Raw genomic sequence first — 25309 nt, 5'->3', positions numbered from 1 at the left:
TGGGATGAACAACAAACATACCACATTTCAGTTCAGTCTTTCTCAAGCATTATCATGCTTTTAAATACCGGAGGAAGGGGAGTAAGTAGCTTCTCAGAGACGGTTAGCTCTAATGTTTCTCACTAGTGGATCTATTTTATGAGATACTGTAGACTGTTGCTATTATGCAGAATGCTTTATATAAATGAACACTACAGTTACTCAAGATGTACATTATAAATACAGAATGTTTTGGTATTTTTTGGTTTTTCATTTTCACTTAAAATTCTTTTTTATTGTATTTTTATAAATTATACCCATTTTTCCTTTTATATACTTTTTTCTTCCTTTTTTCTTTTTTCCTTTCTTCATCTTTGTATGCTTTTTGTACTTTCTGTCTTCCTTTCATTTCCTGTTTCTAATTCTGGGCTTCATGTGTCTTATTTCTTAATATCATACTAGTCACTAGCTATTACACTGTGTAGTGTGTGTGTATATATATATATATAATGGTTTAAAACAGTGTTACACCTAGATGCAACAGAGATCACTACAAATCTTGATTACCAGCAATTGTAGACATGTATCTAGGCCTTGGATTCTATCCGGACACTGTTGGAGAACATAAAGAATAAATTTTTTCAATTTGGCTTTTTGTCCTATCTCTTGAATATCTTATCAGCACTAGAAATGGATGATTTCCTGTAAATGCGATTGTTGTGACTACATTGCTAATTGTTTTTTCAGTCTGTCCCCCTTGAAGAACCAGACTTAAGAATCAGTCACGGTCTGGGTACTCTTGAGGACTGAGGGAAGAACTTGGTTAGTGGCAGTGCTCAAGGTAGTATTTGTTGAGGACCTCTGATATTTTCTTTTTAACCCGTGCTCCTGTTTCTTCATTATGTAGCATATTAGTTAACCTTCCAAGCTATAGTGATCTAAAAAGAAGTTGTGTGGTTTGTATCTGCATGGATGAGATAATCTTGTGATCCCATTTTCTTCACTTAGTAATAAATAACATGGACTGTAGGTCTTTGGAAATAAAAACTCACTTCAGCCTGTTTGTCCGAGGACTGCAGTGTTATCAGATGCTGCAGTGCATTTCCCCTCAACTGCCAGATCATGGCTTAGAAGTATGACAGGCTTCAGTTTACAGTTTGAAGGGTTGAGTATAAGCAAACAGGAATTGGCCTGGTTCTGCAGCATTTGTGCCTGTGGCAGTTGCAGCAGGTTCTTCTGAGCCATGTGCTATTCAAAACCTCTACTTGAGTCTTGTCAGGTGGAGGAGGTCGACTTGCTAAAGTTAAGAAAAGCTGCTTTGTGGTTCATGCTGAAGTCCATGAGAGTGGTGACTTGTTAGGGGCAGAACTTGGAAACAGAGGAGGGAGAGTTTGCAGCTGTGTTGAACTATCTCATACTCAAGAAGAGAGTTCAGAACATCTTTAAATGGAAAGAAGTGAAAGAAAGCATTTCTGTTGTGTTTTTCTTGTATCCAAAAAGCATTAGTGTGTGCTTGTGTTTTTTTGTTGTTGTGTGTGTTTTTTGGTTTTGGTTTGTTTTTTTTGGGGGGGTAGTGTGTGTGTTTGTGCCTTTTTTTTTTTTGTGGTGTGGTGTTTTTTATTGTTCAGTACCCTCAGGAAAGGCAGCAGTGCTGCTTTTTTCAAATGTTATCTTCCTCAGAGCAGCAAAAGTCTGGCTTCAGTTTCAAATAGCTGCTTCTCTGTGAATTAATTAAATGTTGCCACATAAAGGAAAGTGATAACCTTTTTTGAGGCTAGGGAAGAAGATAATATGAGAACCCATTGAGTTTATCTCGGCACTGCAGTTCTCATAAATGGCATCAATGCTGGTACTTGCTTACTGACTTTATGTAAGCACTGTAATTTAATGCTGGCTGTTGTTTTCTTCTTTTCCGAGCACTTCTGTTTATTTCAGTTACTGACATGTCCAGTTACTGTTTAATAAGCTGAAAGAAAAAAAAAAAGGCAGCAATTTTGGGAAATAAAAATTGTTGGCAGTGTGTTTTATAGAATCATAGAATAGTTAGGGTTGGAAAGGACCTTAAGATCATCTAGTTCCAACCCCCCTGCCATGGGTAGGGACACTTCCCAATAAACCATGTCACCCAAGGCTCTGTCCATCCCAGCCTTGAACACCGCCAGGTATGGAGCATTCACAACCTTCCTGGGCAACCCATTCCAGTACCTCACCACCCTAACAGGAAAGAACTTCCTCCTTACATCCAATTTAAACTTCCCCTGTTTCAGTTTGAACCTGTTATCCCTTGTCCTGTCACTATAGTCCCTAATGAAGTGTCCCTCCCCAGCATCCTTATAGGCCCCTTTCAGATACTGGTCTCCATACAGCCTTCTCTTCTTCAGGCTGAACAGCCCCAACTTTCTCAGCCTATCTTCATACGGGAGGTGCTCCAGCACCCTGAATCATCCTCGTGGCCCTCCTCTGGACTTGTTCCAAAAATTCCATGTCCTTTTTATGTTGAGGCCACCAGAACTGCACACAATACTCCAAGGGAGGTCTCAGGAGAGCAGAGTAGAGGGACAGAATCACCTCCTTCGACCTGCTGGTCCAGCTTCTTTTGATGCAGCCCAGGGTATGGTTGGCAGGTAGATGACATCATCTGCTCTACCTCTGTCCATCGGTTCCATAGCCACATCATAGAAGGCCACTGAAGTGGTCAGGCAGGATTTCCCCTTAGTGAAGCCATGCTGGCTGCTACCCACCACCTTGTTGTTTTTCATGTGCCTGAGCATGCCTTCCAGGAGAATCTGCTCCCAAGATTTTGCCAGGCACAGAGGTGAGACTGACTGGTCTGTAGTTCTCTCTTTCCTTCTCATTTCCCTTGTTGTCTTTGCATTATACAAATGATGAATTTAATTTTCCACTCTTAAATGTAAGCAGCTGCTTAGCCTGTTGGTTGCTACTGTGGTTGCATATAACTTGATTGTGCATGATGTGCTGTCAGGTGTTTGTGAGTTCTTAGGCTCTACAGAAAGAAGAAAACTAATGCATTAGGTAATTTGGACCATCTCTTTCCAGCCAGTGCACAGTTGTTCCATCTTGTCAATACTTTTCCGCTTTGTCTGGATTTATTTAAAGTATGTGCTGAATTTTGCTGGTCCTCACTTCTTGAGAGGCAGCTAAAACCAAACAGGTAAGCCTGTGCTGTTTTCTCAGGGACTTTAAATGTTGCTTGTGGAATGTGTGATGAAAAAGGGGTGTGTTCTCTAAGTTGTATGAACAGTGTGCTCATTGGGAAAGTTACTGCTATGGGTTTGTTGTGGTTTTTTTTTCTTTTTTTTTTTCTCCTAAAAAGTCAAGGGAGTCCTGCATGGATTTTGAAGTCATTACAAATTCATGTATTAACAAGCCCCAAACCCTGATGTCAGCAAGAAGTATTGGACCATTTATAATCAGTGTGCTGCGTGTGATATCCAAGGATCATCTTTATCGATACTGAAGATCCATATAAGCTATGAATCTACAAGTGAAATAGAGGATTCTTTGTATCACTGTTTTACTAATCACTGGTTTTGTGTGGGTTTTTGTGTTTTTTGTTGATTTTTGGGGGGGGGGGGGGCTCCATGCATGGAACTTCTCCAGTGTTATGACTGTCTGCAAAGTAGTTACTCCAGTGTTCAGCAGTGGTGTCCCTTTAGGGCTGAATGCTGAAGAATGCAGAGCATGCTTTACTCATCTGTAGAGGAGGCTGGTGGTAACCCAGTACCACTTGGGCTCAGTTCCTGCATAAAGTATCCTAATGAACTTTCAGTGTACTCCAGACAAGAAATATTTTCTTTACTATTGAAGGCTTATAAATGACAAACTTGAACTTTAGCTGTGTGGTTTTAGAAGATTCTTCATGTCCAAGTATTTTATCCCTGTCGTTTTGAGAGGAAATGCAGCTCAGCCACCTAATGCAGGTTGATAAGCGCAGCAATAATGTACATTCCTCTGGAAAGTACCATTACTGCATGCAAGGGAAGCTGTGATTTCCCAAAATCTCATAAACAGAATTCCAGAAGGTTGCATAGCTTCTCCTTTCTGGGTTTTGAACTTTCTTTTCTCCATTTCACAAGGGTTAAAGAGCAAAGTGAGGAGATGCCTTGAGCTGACTGTAAGTAAAATGTAAATAAATTCCTGCAGCATTTAGGTTTCTGTCATGCTAGTCCTTTCCAAGCCCACAAACTCCTTCGGAAGGGGAGAAATTTTCATTGTTGATTCATAAGTGAGTGACGTGTGGTGGTGTTTGGCATCCAGATAGGCTCCTGATGCTCTGTGGTGAGGGCTTATGTAATGGGATGTCTCAGGAAGAGGGTGGTTAAAGCAACAGCCTTCCTTTTTCCATCGGTTCTGCCACTGCTTCTGTCAGATCACATTGTGCTGCTGTGTAAAAGATAAACAGTTGTTTAATCAACTTCACTGTAAGGTTGTGGCTATCAAAAATGACCTGATGTGTGGTTATTTGCAGCAGCTCCTTAAAATTGGAAACATTTTGATCAAGCGTTATTGCTTCCATTTAGGTGATTCCATTTGCTTTGAGTATCGGACTTTGATTTCAAACATTAAGTTGATCCTTTGGCAATAAACACATCATATACTTAGGTATGTTCCATTACAAAAAGATAAACCTTGTGGGATTGTTTCTTCCCATGAGTGAAAGAAATAGTAAGATCCTTGTTTGTTGACTGTGGTCATAAATGAACACTGACATTTTGAATGTGCAAAACTAAAAAGTAAATTTAAGTGAAGGCTTAAGAGCATGATATCCTCTAATTGCCTGTTACTACAAGCACATTAGGTATTTAGTTTGCAAGGAGATTGTTGGTGGCTGGGTAAGTCAAACAAGTGCTGGAGTCTTTAGGTCCTAATTTTCATGAAAAGCTATTTCAGCTGAAAATGCTTGTACGGTCTCTATGGAATGCTGCCACTGCAATTCTTAGCTGTACAGCTATATCTATATGAAGTATGTAATGTTGTTTTAATGTGGAGACCCAAATGTTGCAGGAATAAATATATTTGGGGAGGATATGAAACAGATCTTTTTTTCAAGGTATCTTGCTTTATTTGCTGTGTCTTTTTGTGCTCTTTTTAATTTATTTTTTATTTTTTTAGAGCAAGAAATGCATTTCCTTTTAAAAATGAAGGAAAAAAATAGAAATGTATGTATGTCATTTGTCCAGCATCATCATAGTGGAGTAACTGTCATGTGATATGTGAACTATAGCAAGCCTGTAGTGCATGACATGAAAACTTTTCTGTTCTGGATTATGAAACCTATGATTTGGTCTAGAATTATTTTTTCATGGAGTTGATTTATTCATTTAACGAGTTAGACAATGCTTTTGATAATTAGGCTTCAGTTATTAAACAGTTACATTTATGCAGGTGTTGACATTATGTCGCCATCAGAGAAATGTGATCGGAAGACCCCTATGGGAATGCCTTATAGCCACTGGTATAACACACCATGTAGAGCTTGCTTCAATCACAGTGTATGGCCAGGAACATGAAAAATACTCTGTTTTTCATAGTGATTAATTCAGTTGCTTCCATTTCATAGCACATCTTGTTCTGCAGTCCTGCTAACCTTTTGTAGCACTTGGTGTATACTGCAAGGGAGCTGGAGATTGAGCAAACATACACATGTACAGGTCGAAATGCTGTCAATTCTTGACAGAATGGTAAATTTGAGGTTCCACTAGATGGCATTATTTGCATGGTTTTGGCTGTCTCTTGTAAAAATAAACCAGGTTCTCCTCTTGGTAAAAGAGATAAAAGTAGACTGGCTGTTTTTGTTTAGAAGAGGGTATATCAGTGGAATTTGGAGATTCTAGATACTGATTAATTTTATTTTAAAACTTCTGGTAGGGTCCTGTAGCCTGCATGGGTCCTTTTAATTTGTAGACCAAGGACATTTAAACTAAAATTTAATTTTATTCCCTCTGGTTCTGTAATTTGTTAAAAATGACATATTCAGGAAAATATTCTAAATAAATATTAATAAGTGTTAAATATATGGACAAAAAGCTTTTAATAAAATAAAAAATAGATGTTAAATATTGTGATAATTGGAAGGTCGTTATTATTTCATTTGTGGAAGAGTGCATTGCCAGAATGAAGCCTCAGCCAGATCTGCATATAGCCATCCAGAATATGCTTACTTTTCTTATGTAGTGTTTGGTTTCAAAATGCTTTAAATCTTTTAAAATGCAAAACATTCTATCTATGTTTTACAGAGAGCAAGAACAGAGAAAGAGAAACCTCATGCCTTTAGAGTTGTACAGCTTTCTCATAACTCTTTTTAAAAAACCCTAACAAACAAAACACTGGAGCCCACATACTTTACCCAAAGCAGCAAGATTTTTCTAGCAATTCCTTGTGAAAGGTGAATTCTCTTATGGAGCAGGCCTTGGTATGCTTGAGGCAAATGTGAAAATTAAATGTGGTTCCAGCCACCTGTCTGCATCCACGAGATGTTCAGATCTTCAGCTCGACAGAGGAAGTTGTAACAACTGAAGCACTGAATAATTCAGTTTCACTTTAATCTGTTGAGACATGAGCCTATATGTGCAAAGACTTTTTATGCTGTTAGGTAGATATTTAAAACAAGGTCACTTCTGAACTGTTTCCTCAACACAGAGTAATTTGACATTTTGAAGAAAGCTTTCTTGCCTGGTTTAGTGTTCTATTTGCATAGTATTGTTATCAGCAGATGTGTCTAAATAGTGTAATATATATTAGAAAGGAAATTTTCATTCTAAAAGGGAAGCAGTGGGTGATAGGATGTTGTCCTGGGTTCAGCTATAGCAGTTATTTTTCTCCTTCTTAGTAGCTGGTGCAGTGCTGTGTTTTCAACTTCAGTCTGAGAACAATGCTGATAACACCAATGTTTTCAGTTGTTGCTAAGTAAGGCTTACTCTGATCAAGGACTTTTCAGTGTCTCATACTCTTCCAGTGAGGAGGGGCACAAGAAACTGGGAGGAAGCAGAGACAGGACACCTGACCCAAACTAGCCAAAGGGGTATTCCATGCCTCAGCATGTCATGCCCAGTAGATAAACTGGGGGGAGTTACCCAGAAGGCACAGGTCTGTGCTAGGGTCAGGCTGGGTATAGGTCAGCAGGCAATGAGTAATTGTATTGTGCATCTCTTGTGTTTATTTTTTTATTTTCCTTTTCCCTTTTTAGTTTTATATTTTCTCCCCTTGTTTTATTCCTTATTATTATTACTATTGGTGGTAGTAGTAGTAGTAGTTTAGTATTATACTTTAGTTACTGGACTCTTCTTATCTCAACCTGTGGGATATACATTCTTTTGATTCTCCTCCCCATCCCTCTGGGAGTGGGGGGGCGGGGGGAGGAGTGAGCGAGTGGCTGCGTGGTTCTGAGTTATTGTCTGGGCTTAAACCATGACAGATGTTATTTCAACCCACCCTGTTGAACTCAGTGAATTTATAGTAGTCACAGTTTGGGACAGATGGTGTCTTTGTAATTGCAAGACTGGTGTTACTGGGCTTGTGGGGAGTATGAATGGGATGGTGATAGGCTGCTGTTGCTTAAGTGTGCAGAAATTTATGCCTGCAGTCTCACTTTTATTTCAGCTATCTTGTAAAAGGTATGAAAATACAGCGTTTAGAGTTTGGTTCCTTAATGTGCTGACATTTGTATTAATGTAACACCCACATCATGATGGCATCTGGAGCCAGGAGAATTATGCAATATGAGCGATCCACTCGTGGATAAAACTTTTTTTTAGTGTCCCTAAAGTTAGTCCTTATTCCCTAAATCATCTAATCACATGCTCACGCTGAAGACTGCAAGCTTTGTGGATGCTTTTCACATCTGGAGTGTTTCCTCAAACATGTCTGGCTTTTTCAATTGTGTTCTTCATGGTATTTCTGAATTTCCTTGCTCTCTTCTAATGACAGATTTAATTTTCATACTGTAGGTAAACAATTTCTGGGTATTCATTGTAAAGCAGTTGTAAAATTAGCAATTGTGTTTTATTATAAAGTTATGTAAGATAAGACTCCTCGTGATCTTGAGTATAGGCTTGAGTTTTTAGTATCCAGGTAGAAAGGGATTTGATTAACATGGAATTTTGAGGTTTATATATTATAACTTAATTGAAGAGTATAATAAAATAATCTCTTTTCTATGGAATATTATTTGCAGAAATCCTCTTTAACCATCTCTCCTCTACCTAGGGAAGTGGGGCATTTCTTTTCTTTAAAACCTGACAATTGAAAATTTCCAGAAAAAAAATCAGACTTTGTGAACACTATAAAGTGTTTGATTTTTCTATTTTGCCATTTAAAATATTCTGGTTACAGACACAGGTTTAGTAAACCCTTCTCTAGGTATGTGTAGTAGAATAGGGTTTCTGTTGTATTTGAGGCTGTTTGTCAGTACCCCCCGACTGCAGTTTGTATTACAGCATGTGCACACTTCAGTCCCTAGTAGTCTGTAAATTTATAGCTGTTTGAAAGGTATGAGTGTAATAGTAAAAGGAACTGTGGAAATAAAATGGAAAACAGAGTAATTGCTTGGTAGCTGAATTTTCCTTCCCTCCTCCCTCTCTCTCTGAGTTTTTTAACAGCTCCCCCCATCTCTTTTTGGATGCTATTTAGCCTGTGGATGAGAACCATGTTATGGAAAGTAATTATCTGGTGACATGATTGATGTTCACAGGCATGTGACGCTGGAGAAGTTGCCAAGGTTCTGCCATCCCATCAGTTGTAATGGGCCAAGTTTTCCTTGTCTGAGGATGATGTTGCTCTCCCCTTCCTGCATCCTTTTGCCCAATGCTAAACACTTTGGAGTTGTGGAGGGGGAAACTGCATCCCAGTTGTGGAGCTCCCCCCCCCCCGCTGTCAAATGAGTAAACAATTACTCCTAAAAATCGTTTCAGTATGGTCAGTGCATGAGTGTAATTATGTTTGAAGAACTGAAGCCTGAAGGTGCAAAACTTATCCATCTCTGGCAGTGTTCAAGGCCAGGTTGGATGGAGTCTTGGGTGACATGTTTTGGTGCAAGGTGTCCCTGCCCATGGCAGGGGGATTGGAACTAGATGATCTTAGGACCTTAGACCTTTCCAACCCTAACTATTCTAAATGAGTCTGAATCATTAAGAAATAACTTCAGAGATGCTTAATTTTTTCCTCTGCTGTTTAGTACAGCAGATTTTGCCATATGCTATTCATTTAATAAAAACAATTCCAAATGTATGACCCTTATGTGAAAAAATGCATTTTGTTAGCCAAACCCTCGAATAATTGCCCATCTTCGTGATTCTGTGCAGACAGAATCTGCAGTCTTTGCTTTTCATAATATCCATCATATTCTTGTTAATTAAAAAAGTAAGTTTGTTCATCAGTTTAATCATTTGAATTTGGAATAGGACATTGTCCTGGGTTCAGCAGTAGCAGTCATGTTTTTCCTTTGTGGTAGCTGGTGCAGTGCTGTGTTTTGACTTCCAGCCTGGGAACAGTGTTGGTGAAGCTGATGTTTTTGGTTGTTGCTAAGTGATGTTTACCCTGACCAAGGACTTTGTGAGGCTCATGCTCTGCCAGGGAGGAGGGGAAGCTGTGAGGAAGCAGAGATGGGGCGCCTGACCTGGGCTAGCCAGGGAGGTATTCCATAGCACAGCACGTCATGCCCAGGGTGGGGGGTAACTGGGAGTTACCCGGAAGGACACGGGCTTCCGGGTGGGACTCGTTTCTTGGCCGGTGGTATCGTATTCTCTTCCCTTGTTATTTTCTCTTATCATTGTTGTAGTTGGTAGTAGCAGTGGTGATTTGTGTCGTACAATGGTTGCTGGACTGTTCTTGTCTCAACCCATAGGAGTTGCACCCTTTTGATCCTCCTCCCCGTTCCTCTGGGAGTGGGGAAGGGGAGAGCCCCGGTGGGGGGGGGGGGCCTCGATTGTTCTCAGCTGGGCACCACTCACTGGGAGTGAGTGAACAAGTTACCTGACTGGGTTTAAACCATGACAGACATCCTGCTGCTCTTTATGTACATTTTAAAATTTATGTTGAATTTGAAAATGGAAGGAACAGTTAACCAAATCTCTTTGGGTTACACACTTAATGTAAATATGTCTTTATTTCATGAATGTGGTAGTTAGATTTTTCTGGTGGTAACGCTTTCCCTAACCTCTCAAACTCTAACAGTAACAGAGGGTGAAAGTCTGTCCTGTCTCAGCATAAAGGGCATCAAAGGGAACTTTGCCGAGTCTGTGAACAGTGTGAACAAAAAAAACCCTTTTAATTTTCTGAAGAAATCTGATGTACATGAAGAATGGGAGGCAGCACAACCTAGCAATACCTGAGTGCAAGCTATTGACATGCTGTTTGTTTTTTAGGAGGCTAGTTTTTGAATGTGGTGTCTTCCTGGACTATTTCATGTTTGGTTTTGATATTACAAATGTCTTCTTAAATTTGTTCTTAATTAAATTTCTTTACAATTTAATGTTTTGTGTGGATTGCTTCTGCTGACTGACTTCTGAACTTTAAGAAAGAGCAGATTACTTTCTCAGGAACATTCTTTTCATGGATTTTTTTTTTCCCTAATTAGCTCTGTTTTTAAACAGAACCAATCCTTTCTCCCCTTCTTTTGTACAGTAGATGCTCCATAAGTTTGGAAGTATATAAATTGGGCATAATTTCTGTGATGATCTTTGTGCTTGTACCAGATTGTCTTCACTGTATTTCCAAATATTATTTTTATTTGAACCACATAAAGATTTATTTTACAATGCACAAGAATCATTGTAGAATTTGATGTGTCAGTTGTGTTATAATTTTATAGGAACTTTGGCAAGAATGTGTGTATAGAATGCGGAAGGGAAAACTTAGTGTAATGCACCTGTCAGCTTTTAAAGCTGGCTTCTTTAATTTTCCTGATGCACACATACCTTCCTCCTAAGCTTTTGCTTAATGAGATTTGAACATTGGTTCTTGCTTGCGAACAAAAGCGAGTGTGTGTGTGTGACTGTGTGCCATCTGTGCATTTTCTCAAAAAATATGGATTTATACTAATTTTCAGCCCTTTATTTTTCTAATTACAGGTCACCTATTTTACAAATTTGGAATAACAGAATCTGACTGGTACAGAATCAAGCAAAGCATAGATTCTAAATGCCGAACAGCTTGGAGGCGGAAACAACGAGGGCAGAGTCTTGCTGTGAAAAGCTTTTCAAGGCGAACACCATCATCATCTTACAGTGGTTCAGGTAAAAAACCAAACAAACAACCCTCCCCCAACCCACAGCAATAAAACCAACCCCAAGAGAAACTGAAACTTAAAGCAATAATGACATTAGGTTTTCAGTATACCTGAAAATTACTTTTATTTTAAGTTATATTTGCAGCAGGTGCATGTAGTACCTACAAATGTGGATATTTTTGCATAACAAAGAGAAACACATTTTTCTCTCAATTGAAGTTTTGGAGTGGATTTTATATTCTTGCATATTTTTTTAGAAGTAACATTTATCATTGTCAAAGAGGCCTCTCTATTACAACATGTGTATATCTACAGTGCTTCTCAAAGAGTGTATCCATGTACTAAGTGTAGCTAACCATTTGTAGTAAAATAATCATGGACCTTTGGTGGAAGCCAAGCATCTCCTGGGGTGGTTTGGCTTTGACCAACCTTGGGGTGCTTGTACTAAAGAAGATTCCTGGTAGGATGAGCTTCTAATACTGTTTCATCTACAAATTGCAGTCACGCTCCTGGTTGCAGTGCATTAATGGTCCTACAAAGTGAGATCTGCTTATGTGTGTGTTTTCACAAGAAGAGGGAGAAGGGAGTCTGTCTCCAAAACAGTAGTAAACTATGGACTTGCCAGAAATGAAAGCGTATATTCCAGAGTGAGAGAGACATTGGCTTTTGTGAATCTTAAAGTATTAAGTAGATTTATTAAATTTTTATAAAACGTGGCTTCCTGCTGTGTTGGTTCAAAAACCCAATCATTCTAAAAATCAGAGTATATCAACCATCAATCATATCTGAGCAGGACAAGGCCTATCTGGTGCTTATTTAAGCAATATATGAAATCTTGCAAGGAAATGATCTACAAATGAAGTGGAGTACTAAAGCTTCTTACATATTTTCATTATAGTTACTGATATTGGAAAGGTTGAAAGCCCCGTGGTGCTGAATTTAACTACATAGAATCATAGAATAGTTAGGGTTGGAAAGGACCTTAAGACCATCTAGTTCCAACCCCCCTGCCATGGGCAGGGGCACCTCACACTAAACCATGCCACCCAAGGCTTCGTCCAACCTGGCCTTGAACGCTGCCAGGGATGGAGCATTCACAACCTCCCTGAGCAACCCATTCCACTGCCTCGTCAGTCTAGCAGGAAAGAATTTCTTCCTTATATCCAATTTAAACTTCCTCTGTTTAAGTTTGAGCCTGTTACCCCTTGTCCTGTCACTATAGTCCCTAATGAAGTGTCCCTCCCCAGCATCCCTATAGGCCCCTTTCAGATACTGGAAGGCTGCTAGGAGGTCTCCATGCAGCCTTCTCTTCTCCAGGCTGAACAGCCCCAACTTTCTCATCTTCATACGGGAGGTGCTCCAGCTCCCTGAATCATCCTCGTGGCCCTCCTCTGGACTTGTTCCAACAGATCCATGCGCTTTTTATGTTGAGGACACCAGAACTGCATGCAATACTCCAAGTGAGGTCTCACGAGAGCAGAGGGGCAGGATCACCTCCTTCGACCTGCTGGTCACGCTCCTTTTGATGCAGCCCAGGATAGGGTTGGCTTCCTGGGCTGTGAGCACACACTGCCTGCTCATGTTCATTTTCTTATTGACCAACACCCCCAAGTCCTTCTCTGCAGGGCTGCTCTGAATCTCTTCTCTGCCCAACCTGTAGCTGTGCCTGGGATTGCTTCGACCCAGGTGTTAGGACCTTGCAATTGTCATGGTTAATCTTCATGAGGCTGGCATCAGCCCACCTCACAAGCTTGTCAAGGTCCCTCTGGATGGCATTCCTTCCCTCCAGTGTATCAACTGAACCACACAGCTTGGTGTCATCGGCAAACGTGCTGAGGGCGCACTCAATCCCACTGTCCATGTCACCAACAAACATTTTGAACCAGTCCCAACACTGACCCCTGAGGGACACCACTCGTTACTGGTCTCCACCGGACACTGAGCCATTGACCACAACTCTTTGTGTGCATCCATCCATCCAGTTCTTTATCCACCTAGTGTTCTACCTGTCAATTTGATGTCTCTCCAATTTAGAGACAAGGATGTTGTGTGGGACAGTTGTGGACCTTTTGCACAAGTCCAGGTAGATGACATCAGCTGCTCTAACCTTGTCTTTTAGTTCCATAGCCCTGTTGTAGAAGGCCACCAAATTGGTCAGGCAGGATTTCCCCTTAGTGAAGCCATGCTGGCTGTCACCAACCACTGTGTAGTTTTTCATGTGCCTTAGCATGCCTTCCAGGACAATCTGCTCCAAGATTTTGCCAGGCATAGAGGTGAGACTGACTGGTCTGTAGTTCCCCGGGTCATCAGTTTTCCACTTCTTGGGAATGGGGTTATATTTCCCTTTTTCCAGTCATCAGGAAATTCACCTGACTGCCATGATTTTTCAAAGATGATGGGCAGTGGCTTAGCAGCTTCACTTGCCAGCTCCTTCAGGTCCCGCGGATGGATTTCATCAGGTCCCATGGAGTTGTGTACGTTCAAGTTTTTAAGATGGTCTTGAACCAGATCCTCTCCCTCAGTGGGCCTAGGGTCATCATTCTCACAGTCCTTGTGTCTACCTTCCAAGACGTGGGCGGTGTGGTCAGAACCTTTGCCAGTGAAGAGGCAAAGAAGTCGTTCAGAACCTCAGCCTTCTCCAAATCCTGTGTAGCCAGTTCTCCCAATACCTCCCTGAGGGGGCCTACATTGTCCCTAGTCTGTTTTTTAATCGCTACGTACCTATAGAATCCCTTCCTGTTATCCTTAACTCCCTAGCCAAGTTTAATTCTAACTGGGCTTTAGCTTTCCTAACCTGGTCCCTAGCTTCCTGGAAAACTTCCCTGTATTCTTCTCAGGATTCCCGTCCTTGCTTTCACCTTTTATAAGCCTCTTTTTTTCCCCCCTTGAAGTTTCTTCAGCAGCTCCTTATCCATCCAAGGAGGTCTCCTGGCCCTCCTGCTGCACTTCCTTCTAGTTGGGATGCAACACTCCTGAGCTTGTAGCAGGTGATCCTTGAATGTCAACCAACAGTCTTGGGCCCCCCTGCCCTCTAGGGCTATATCCCATGGAATCTTAGTAAGCAGGTTCCTGAAGATGCCAGAGTCTGCTCTGTCAATGTCCAGGGCAGTGAGCTTGCTACAGGCTCTTCTTACTGTCCTGAGGATCTTGAATTCAACCATCTCGTGGTCGCTGCATCCAAGGCTCCCTGGAGTGTCACATTTCCAATGAACCCTACCCTGTTGGTGAGCACGAGGTCAAGCATTGCACCTCTCCTTGTTGACTCCTCTGTTACTTGCAAGAGGAAGTTGTCTTCCACACAATCGAGGAACCTCCTGGATTGCTTATGGTTGGCCATACCATCCTTCCAACAGATGTCAGGGTGTTTGAAGTCCCCCATGAGGAAAAGGGCCTGTGAGAGTGAGGCTTTTCCTATCTGTCTATAGAGTGCTTCATCTGCAGGTTCTTCTTGATCAGCCCATCTGTTACAGATCCCCACAGTAATGTCCCCCATAGCTGTTCTCCCTTTAACCGTGACCCACAAACTCTCTGTTGACTGCTCACCTGTCCCCAGACAGAGTTCCATACTGTCCAGCCTGTCCCTAAAATAAATAGCTACTCCCCCTCCCCGCCTGCCGAGCCTTTCTTTTCTAAAGAGCATGTAACCTTGGATTCCATCACTCCAGTCATAGGAGGCATCCCACCATGTTTCTGTGATGCTGTTATATTATACCCCCATAGACATGCACGTAGCGCTATTTCCTCTTGTTTGTCCCTCATAATATGGGCATTTGTATAGAGGCGTCTGAACAGAGCTCCAAATGAAGCTGGCTCATTGCCTGGAGCAGCTGGAATATCTCTACATTGCTCCAAGCATTTATTATAGGTACTGGATACTGACTGGGTGTGCTGGGATGGAATGATGCCCCCCTCTTGCAACACATCTACTTTAAAGCTTTCTTGACTAGCCTGGCAAGCCTCCTACCAAAACTGCTCTTCCCCTTTAGCAGCTCCACCAGCTCCCAGTAGACCTGGCCTACAAACTTGGGTCCCATATTCAAGACACCCAAACCCCTGACTGTGACACCACCTTTTTAACCATTTGTTAACCTAGCCAGTCCTCCTAGCTTTCCTAAGGTCCTCCCCTGTATCCTGGAGAATTGATGAGAAGACCACCTGAGCTCCAGAGCCCCTAACCACCTCTCCTAGGGCTCTGTAGTCCTTCTTTATGTTCCCCAGGCTGCTACTATCTATATCACTAGCACCCACATGGATCAATAGAAGTGGGTAATAGTCATTGGGACTTACTAGACCAGGCAGCCTCTCTGCAACATCCCTGCTCCCTGCCCCAGGTAGGCAACACACCTCCCTTGAGACTGGGTCAGGCCAACAAATGAGTGCTTCTGTTCCTCTCAAAGTAGAGTCCCCTACTACTATGACCTGCCACTTTTTCCTTGCAGCACCAGTAGAGATCTTCTTTACCAGTGCATCAGCCAGCTGTTTCTGGTGGGAATGGGTTTCCTCATGAGCCCCCTGCAGGACAGCAAAGCAGTTCTGGGTGGGGACAACAGATTTAGGAGGAAGCCCCTTGCTGTTAATTGTTCTCTTCCTCCTTTTTTTGTTGGCTTCTTTTGTTACTATTTCCCAGCTTCCCGGGTTAATGGCCTCCTTCTTTCCTTCATGAGGTAGAGGGGAAGCTTGAGGCCTCTGCACAGTTTGGGCCTGGAGCAAGCAGTCCTGCTTCCTCTCAGATTCCCTGACATCTTGCAGCCTATTAATAGCATCCCACAGCTCAGCCACCTGCTGCAGGAGGACCTCCACCAGGGAGTACCAAGTGCTGCCCTGCCCATTGGGCACCTTTCTCTCACAAGACCAGTGCAGGCACTCTCTATAGTCCAAGCTCTGCACTGCACCCTTCCTTCTCATCTGCTCTGTCTGGGTGCCTACTGTGGCTGCAGCCAGAGCAGAGCTCCCAGACCGAGCCCTGGTCATAAGGTAAGTACTCACCATCCCACACAAACTGCCTCAACCTCTCCTGTTCTCTGTGCTCCCTGGGGGTGGGTTTTTAACCACTCAGGGCTGGTGCCGCTCCTCCTGGCTCTGCCCCCTGTGAGTCAGCTGCTCCCATCAGCTGAGCTGCAGGCTCCTGGCCAAGTTCTGTCGAGAACTTGAGGCTTCCTCAGTGGCTCTTGCTGCTCTGAGTTGAGGCTTCTGGATGCTGATTTCCTCTCCGCTCTGATGCTGAAGGCGTCCTCTCTTGAGCTACTCGCCTCAGCAATTGACCATATTGTATGTCAGTATGTTTTACATTATTTTTTAGCATAGAAGTAATTGTCGGAGGAATAAGTAATTTCAAAAAAAATTAAACCACTCAATGCTTCAGAGATTTCATTCAGTGTATTTTTGTGGCATTATAAAAGACAAATGTTAAAATTGTTTACAGGATTGCTGTATGTAAAATGTATTTCTTCAAGCAATGCATTATTCTAAAATTCATTTCTGACAGTCCTATTCTCAAATATGTCTCAAAAAAAAAAAAAAAGAGAAGAAAATTATTACTGTTGCAGAATCTTAGTGTGCTGCTATATGATATTAGTATGATTCTGGGGCATTTTAAAGGTTTTTCCTTCCAAAGCCTACTTGAACTTGTTACATGTGCTATGTCATTGATCAATAGCCCCAGGATTTTTCCCTGATTGCTGGAGGGAATATGTAATCTAGTGATACATTTACCTGCTAGTGGGGTCTTGGTCTGTAGGAAAGCATTTGTACCATTAGATTTAGAAGAATCCTTTCCCTGCAGCTGGAAAACGTAGAAAGGAATCTATGATGCATCTGCTTCTAATAGCAAGTTGTTATCCACTTGAAATCACGCAATGGTTTTCCTGTTCCCCGAAGATAACACCAGGTGTCTTCTTTTTTTGTAGGGGCTGCTGATTAGGAAACGTGTGTGGTTTTGCTGTAATATGACTTTTACTGTTGTAGAATCTTTAATATAGATTCAAAAGATGCTTTTAAACATATGCTTTCTCAGAGACAAAATAGCCTGTGGAACTCTTTGGGAATTTGTAGGCAAATCTACAGGTGAGCAATGAATGTGTAAGAATACTAACGTACAAATGATCTATGTCTACTTACTGATTGTATTTGTTTTCCAGTTTTTAAATCTTAATGCATTGTTCCATGGCCACTGCCATGAGATCGACACATTTAATAAACCTGGATTTTTGTCTCTTTCAGAGGGTTCACGGAGTTCAATTTCAGCTTCTAATGAGATTCAGCAGAACCAGCCCCAAGCACTACACTATACGCTAGCCAACGCTCAGCAGGTTCAGATCCACCAAATAGGAGAAGATGGGCAAGTCCAAGTAGTATGTACTCAACTTTTTCTAAATTACTCCATTTAAACAAAGTAGCTTATTGCAAACTTTGGGTTAGTTTAATTTTTTCATTTATTTATTTTGAAGTGACCTTTCATTATTTAAGTGTGATTTTCAGAAAATAAATATTGAAGGCTTATGAAAAAACCCTATTTGGCAAAAACCTTCATGCAGGATTTGATTTCACAATTCTTGCAAATAAATGCACATCCATTACTATATATAGAATGACTTAGTCTCTACCTGGCCATTTGCTTGCACTTGCCACAATAATAATGGCAGACCTATTAAGTGTGTGATTTACACTTTAGAGGTAGTTCCAGCTATGACATTCAAAACAAGAATTCATTTATTTATTTTCATTTAACCCCCCCTGCATTCTCAGGCGTTTTTGAATATCTGCTAGCTGAATCCTTTATGTGTGTATTCATTTAGATACATGTATTTTAATTAAAAGTGATATTTACATTTTTTTAAGCCTGAGACTCATACCATACTTCAGGCCATGAATTTTTTTTAAATATGGTTTTAGTGTACTCTGAAAAACCTCACCTTGGCTTTAATTCCTGTGTGATACAGTTTGGCTACAAGGATTGTTTTAAATTCAAATTAAACCAAAACACAATCCTTAAAACTCCACTCAACTAGGCAAGGTAGTATCCAAGCACAGAACAGAAGCATGCACAGGCATGATGACCACATAAGCCCACTTTCCTTAGAAACCAGGCTAAAGAAACAGGTGGAAATGGGCAAATAATCAAGAATTACTGAGAGATGTTATATAATGATATAAACTGTAGTACCTGGTGGTCTGGTTGTTGCAAGGGTTTTAGTCAACACCATTACAAAGAGTTTGAAGTGGGATAATGAAGCCTCTTTGACAGATATTTATAGTATTCTTTCCCCAGGTAAGAGAGGCAGTGCAGGAGAGAAGGAGCAAATCTACCCAACTGAATAACTGACACATAAAGAATGAAAGCTTTCTATCAACATAGGGAATACTCAAGTCTGGTCATGTAGACCTGCAAATACCATGGAAATGGTGACATTGCTCTGAAAGATGATGAAGAAAAAAGGGCTATGAAGGACAGATGCTTTTGGAATGTTAGAAAATAGACATGTCTATAAGACCTGCAGAAAGTTTACCAGAGTTAGTAGTAGAGGAATCGTGGAAACTGGGGGAAGATTTCAAGATGTGCAGCACAGTGTTGATAGCAATTGGTAGAGCTTGTAAGCATTGCTTAAAAGGAGAACTTAAACATTACCCAGGATATTTTTTAAGGAGCGCATGAAAGTGGAAAGGGTTTGAGATGAAAGTTATTGGGAAGAACTCCAGACAGCAACTGTAAGAGGTGTGGAGAGGAAATTGCATTATAGATCAGGCTAAGAGTCATTAGTAAGGTAGTAGTTAGTTATAGTACATACGTTTAAAAGCAAAATAAATCAGTATTGACTTGAATTTATGAATAAACAAAAAGCACTGTTCTTGAAGGCCAGCTATGTATCTGCAAAAGATGAGTGAGAAGTTCTTTTTTGGAGTGCTGCATGATATAAAGATTAATCAAGTCGCCTTCTTCCCCCCTCCCTTTAGTCAGAAAGGGTGGCTTATAGTTGAAAACACTATAAATGGGTCTTTTAAATGTTCAGTGCTTTTTCCTGGAAGCCCTGAGAGCTTGATGTTAAAGAGGTGAAGTGATTCTAATATCAACATGGACTGGGCTGTGCTATAATTTTATATACAGTCCATATTGTCAGAGTGATACTTACAGTATGTTTTTTCTTTCTATGAATAGACAGTTTCCTTTCAGAGGAAATGAAACTGTTTGAAATAGAGGGATCTGTGTTTCTTTGAAAATCACATGCAATTATTCTCGTGTTATAAAATAAGAGGAGGCTTTGACAGAATTCTAAATTATTATCTTTCATCTCTGTCTCATGCAGGCATATTAAAATGAAAGCAAAGCCTTATAAACCCTGAAGTAGGTTATTTATAATCCAATCTCCCTTCAGGTAAATCACAGTAGCTAAGGCTTTGCTAGGCTAGTCAGGATGCACGAGGAATTCTGTCCACTCATATCTCTGTTTTGATCAAATGTTAGGGTTAATACTGTTCTGAAGTGGTGGGTATGGTCAGCAATACAAAGTATTAACATTATTAAAACTGTTAAGGACGATTCTCCACTAACATAAACCAGTATAACTGCATTCAAATTGATGATTTCATGCCAATTTACAGCAGCCTGAGAGTCTTTAGCATGGTGCTAAATCATAACTATGTGAATGCACAAAGATCTATGGACACTTACAAATACCTTTTCAAATCTCACTCTTAGTGAATAGGTAGTCTTGGCATATTTGTTTTAAGAACTGAGTTTCCAAGGTCTTTAAATGAGATTAACGTTTCATGCACAATGCTAATCTGCCAAAGCAAGTCAGTCCCATACTTTGTGTCTCAATCAAAAATGCAGACACTTTATCTATAGAAAAATGTGCTACATAAATGTTATTATGCCTATTTTATTTCATCTTATGTGAAAATGAACCATTCTTTCCTCAAAGTCCCTCTGCTTATACTTTGCATAACAAGATGTATGCACTCAATTATTTTTAAAGCTGTCTTTAGTGTTTTTCATTGAATAAGCATTTTGCTTCTATATGTTAAGCTGTATTGAATCCAAGGTTCTTCCTCTTCCTCTAGTTATGATTGTCTTCTGATGCTTCTTGGTGTTTTCTTTTGTTGTGGATCCCACAGGGCCATCTCCACATAGCCCAGGTTCCTCAAGGTGAGCAAGTCCAAATCACGCAGGACAGTGAGGTGAGCCAAAAGTTTGGGTGACTGTGGATCAGATGTTGGCCAGAATTTAAGGCCCCAGTTCTAAAGCTGAACCTCAGGGGTCTGTTACAATACTGAGACCAGTGGGGGTAGAAGTGAGGGTGTGTGGTGGAGCCAGGATGAAATGTGCTTTATGGCAGTAAATGCAATATGTTGTTTGTCTCGGGGGTGTGTGTGTGTGTGCTGGGTATTTCTTTTTGTTTGCTTGACCAACCAAGATAGTTCTGTGTGTTACATGAATGATTGTTGTATATGGCTGATGGTCTTTGTTGGAAATTTAGTACTTAGAGTATTATAGGAAATCAGCTTAGGTATTTGCACTGCCTTTGCAAAATGAAATTATTTTAGTTAGGTTTATGAACTCTGTGTTCAGAATACTCAGTGTCTTTAACTGTGGGGACTGTTGAACAGGACTTGGGGAAACCTTTAGACTCTATCTAATAAAGATACATTGCAGAATTAAGCGTGAATTTTTAAATCAATACTACAGGTATATCACTAGAATTGACCATATTCTCTCCATCAACCCAAGCAGGTGGCCCAAAACCAAACAAAAAACTTAAGTTCCTGAAGTCCAGGCACCAGCTTAAATATAATTTCCTCTAAGGTGTTATCCAGACTTTCAAAGGGAAAAAATACATTTCACATTAAGTAGAAATTAGCATTTTATATATTTTCAGCCATTAAATAACAAAAACTTTTGATTAATAAAATAAATTGCATATTTCTCATAAATAATGTATCCTGAAAAAATCAGCTGATTATAGCTTGAGAGACAACATCTCAACCACTTATCTCAACCACCTCCTGAATGGATTTATTTTAGAGCTAAGCAAGGAATTTATTTTTCAATGTATAAAGACAAACCTCCCCCCCCCAAACATTATACTCTAAAGTTTTCATTATTTTAATTTTTGTTACATGCAAACAATTGTGTTACTAAAAGGAACAAAAAAAAGTATCTAATTTTCAGATCCAGATCATGAGTAATAAGCATGAACACTGTAAACTTTATGATCATATTAAGTGTTCACGTGCTTTGGTAATGAGGCTGTTATGAAAAACTGAACAGACTATTCCCTACTCATTACAACACAGACAAACCAGTCTTGGCAGGAGAAAGAAGACCACAGAGCATCCATGCTGCTCTGGCTAGACAGTTCTCAGTGCTCAACATAATTCATTTAAACTATTTACATATGCCATGAATTTGTCTACCAGATGACAGTATGCAGCACAGGCATGTCTTCTGTTACCCTGACATTAGTGCCAGAAACAGCTGTTAAAGTCCCTTCCAGAGGACATAGTGCATTTTCCTTTGTTGCTGATGCTAAAATATTTTGCTTCCCTTTTCTCTGAATTTTACCTAATCTCTTATCCTTTTAATTTATCATCTGCTTTCTAGTTCCACTTCTCTCCTTGTCTCACTTATCGTCTGGTTTTCTCTATCTTACTATTTTTCCTTTCCCTCCTCTGCCCTCTTCATTTTGTCTTGTGAACAGTAGCTCCCACTGTCCACAGGCTAAAAAAAAACCCAGGACAAAACCAAGTACTAAGTAATATGGCCAGAGAAATTAAGTATTTTGCTACACAGTAAGAAGCTACAATACAATAATTGACTTTCTTATATTTTTGATTCCCTTAATTTTTAATCTCAATAATGACATATCTATGCATACGTTTGCATATGTACATATAGAATCATAGAATAGTTAAGGTTGGAAAGGACCTTAAAATCATCAACTTCCAACCCTTCTGCCATAGTAGACAGGGACACCTCCCAATAAACCATGTCACCCAAGGCTCTGTCCAACCCAGCCTTGAACACTGCCAGGGATGGAGCATTCACAACTTCCCTGGGCAACCCCTTCCAGTGCCTCACAACCCTCACAGTAAATAACATGTTCCTTATATCCAATCTAAACTTTGCCTGTTTAAGTTTTAACCTGTTACCCCTTGTCCTATAACTACAGTCCCTAATGAAGAGTCCCTCCCCAGAATCCCTATAGGCCCCCTTCAGATACTGGAAGGCTGCTAGGAGGTCTCCACGCAGCCTTCTCTTCTCCAGGCTGAACAGGCCCAACTTTCTCAGCTTATCTTCATACGGGAGGTGCTCCAGCACCCTGAATCATCCTCATGGTCTTCCTCTGGATTTGTTCCAACAGATCCATGTCCTTTTTATGTTGAGGACACCAGAACTGTACAAAATACTCCAAGTGAGGTCTTGCGATGTCAGAGTAGAGGGGCAAGATCACCTCCTTCAAATGCTGGTCACGTTCTGTTTGATGTAGCCCAGGATACGGTTGGCTTTCTGGGTTGCAAACGCACACTGCTGGCTCATGTTAAGTTTCTCATCCACCAGCACCCCCAGGTCCTTCTCCACAGGTCTGTTCTGAATCTCTTCTCTGCCTAACCTGTAGGTGTGCCTGCGATTGCTCCCTCTTGGATGTAGGACCTTGTACTTGGCATGGTTAAACTTCATCAGGTTGGCATCAGCCCACCTCACAAGTGTGTTGAGGTCCCTTGTTGTTTTTCATGTGCCTTAGCATGCCTTCCAGGACAATCTGCTCCAAGATTTTGCCAGGCGCAGAGGTGAGACTGACTGGTCTGTAGTTCCCTGGGTCATCCATTTTCCCCTTCTTGAAAATGGGGGTTATATTTCCCTTTTTCCAGTTGTCAGGAACTTCATCTGACTGCCATGATTTTTCAAATATGATGGGCAGTGGATTAGCAACTTCATTTGCCAGCTCCTTCAGGACCCGCGGATGGATTTCATCAGGTCCCATGGACTTGTGCACATTCAGGTTCTTAAGATGGTCTCAAACCAGATCCTCTCCTTCAGTGGGCCTAAGGTCTTCATTCTCACAGTCCCTGTGTCTGCCTTCCAAGACTTGGGTGGTGTGGTCAGAGCATTTGCCAGTTAAGACTGAGGCAAAGAAGTCATTCAGAACCCCAGCCTTCTCCAAATCCAGGGTAGCCTGTTCTCCTGATAGCTTCTGGAGAGGGCCCACGTTGTCCCTAGTCTTTTATTTGCTACGTACCTATAGAATCCCTGTTGTCCTTCACATCCCTAGCCAAGTTTAATTTTAACTGGGCTTTAGCTTTCCTAACCTGGTCTCCAGCTTCCCAGACACCATCCCTGTATTCTTCCCAAGCCATCTGTTCTTGCTTCCACCTTTTATAAGCCTCTTTTTTTCCCCTCGAAGTTTCCTCAGCAGCTCCTTATCCATCCAAGGAGGTCTCTTGGCCCTCCTGCTGCACTTCCTTCTAGTTGGGATGCAACACTCCTGAGTTTGCAGTATGTGATCCTTGAATATCGATCAACAGTCTTGGGCTCCCCTGCCCTCTAGGTCTTTATCCCATGGAATCTTACAAAGCAGGTTCCTGAAGAGGCTTTCTTGAAGTCCAGGGCAGTGAGCTTGCTGAATGCTCTTCTCAGTGTCCTGAGGTTTTTGAATTCGACCATCTCATGATCACTGCATCCAAGGCTGCCCTGGAGTTTCACTTTTCCAATGAGCCCTTCCCTGTTGGTGAGCACGAGGTCAAGCATGGCACCTCTCCTTGTTGGCTTCTCTGTTACTTGCAGAAGGAAGTTGTCTTCCACCCAATTGAGGAACCTCCTGGATGGCTTGTGCCAAAGTGAACTTGCTTTCGGTGCTGGTCAAGCAATCTGACAGTGTACTACTTTCGCTTCATATTTTTTTCTATAAAAATAGTATGCTAGAATGGAAATGGGTAAATCCAGTAGTGAACTCTCTAATTTCAACTTTTTTTTCTTTCCTCCTGCTCAGGAATAACAGCTGTTAACGCCAGCTGATTTTACATGGGTGAACATGCTGTTCTTGGTTATGTAAGATTGTGTAGAGGTCCCTAACTTCTACGAATGCTGTTAGATTTCTTGTGCACTTTGTTTACCTGAAGAAGCAATAGCAAACTAGGGCTAAATATAAACGCAGCCTACAATTTTAATCTATTATTTCCCTGTAGTGTGCTTTACTCAGTGTTAAGCACACCCGCTTGTGGGTTGGTTTAATCCATTTCCAAAGTAACTTAAATCACATCTCATAAAACTACTTTTGGTGCAGAGGAGTACTGTTAACAAAGGGAGTTATTGTAGGATAAATATTATTGTGAATTTTATATAAATCTTATAGTTAAAGGCTGTCTCCTTTGAAGAGCTTGTCAGACCTGGAGAGAGTTAAGGAAGGATCAAAATGTTCTGGGTCTAAAGGGATGTATAGTGTACTACAATAAAACTGAAACAGTTCTTGGGTAAAGAGACCCTGAAAAAATTATGATTCAGCAGATACCAGTTCTAATTGATCCTGAAGTGTCAATTGGCTTCCTCTGAAATTTCCGTATGTAAGACTTTTAAGGACTGCATTTGTCTGTGACAGATGAAAACATCTGGTTTTAAATTTATTGCAATGTACACAACTTCAGATAAGAGCAAGTACTGCCAGTAAGAGAAAATGCAGAAAATATGCTTTTTTCCTCAAAGAAATGTGCTATTTCACTGTAAGTGCTTGGGAAGCTGTGTTTATAATTCAAATATTCTTCTGAAAAGGCATATCTGAACATATGAATAAAAGCTTCATTTTGTAAAGATATTGCTGTCCTTTTTAGACTTTGTAACTATAGTTTCCTTTCAAATACTTTGCAATATTGAGAATTTTTTGTAATAGATGTAATCCCAGTGACAGGACTATCTTGGTCTTTGGTATTGAATTTAGATAATAATCTGTTAGCTCAGGCATTAACTTTATAACAACCAATATTAACTATTTACTAATAGTGCTCCATACATGTAAAAGTGTTATACTCTTAATTCTAGTTTAGTAAGGGTTTGACTTAAATTTGCAGTTTTAGATAGGTAAGGAAAATCCCAAATCT

General features: G+C 40.7%; 1 protein-coding gene across 4 annotated transcripts in view; it reads left to right on the top strand.

Annotated features, from left to right (window-relative positions):
- The window catches only part of LOC133281583 (protein BANP-like), a 97647-nt gene that overhangs the window by 61932 nt on the left and 10406 nt on the right, over positions 1 to 25309 (top strand). For 3 of the 4 annotated variants that reach the window (XM_061477311.1, XM_061477310.1, XM_061477308.1), the window contains 3 exons: positions 11067 to 11231; positions 17444 to 17574; positions 20336 to 20398. In XM_061477311.1, the coding sequence (XP_061333295.1) occupies positions 11067 to 11231; positions 17444 to 17574; positions 20336 to 20398 (359 nt within the window). Of the gene's footprint in view, positions 1 to 11066; positions 11232 to 17443; positions 17575 to 18491; positions 18886 to 20335; positions 20399 to 25309 lie in introns of those variants that run through there. The other variant, XM_061477309.1, reaches the window with a different exon arrangement.

Source organism: Pezoporus flaviventris, unplaced genomic scaffold, assembly GCF_033815535.1.
Source record: "Pezoporus flaviventris isolate CSIRO_AGI_PZ_B2104156 unplaced genomic scaffold, CSIRO_AGI_Pfla_v1 ptg000103l, whole genome shotgun sequence".
NCBI lineage: Eukaryota > Metazoa > Chordata > Aves > Psittaciformes > Psittacidae > Pezoporus > Pezoporus flaviventris.
Note: the sequence above shows the minus strand (reverse complement) of the source record. Positions and strands in the feature narration are given on the sequence as shown.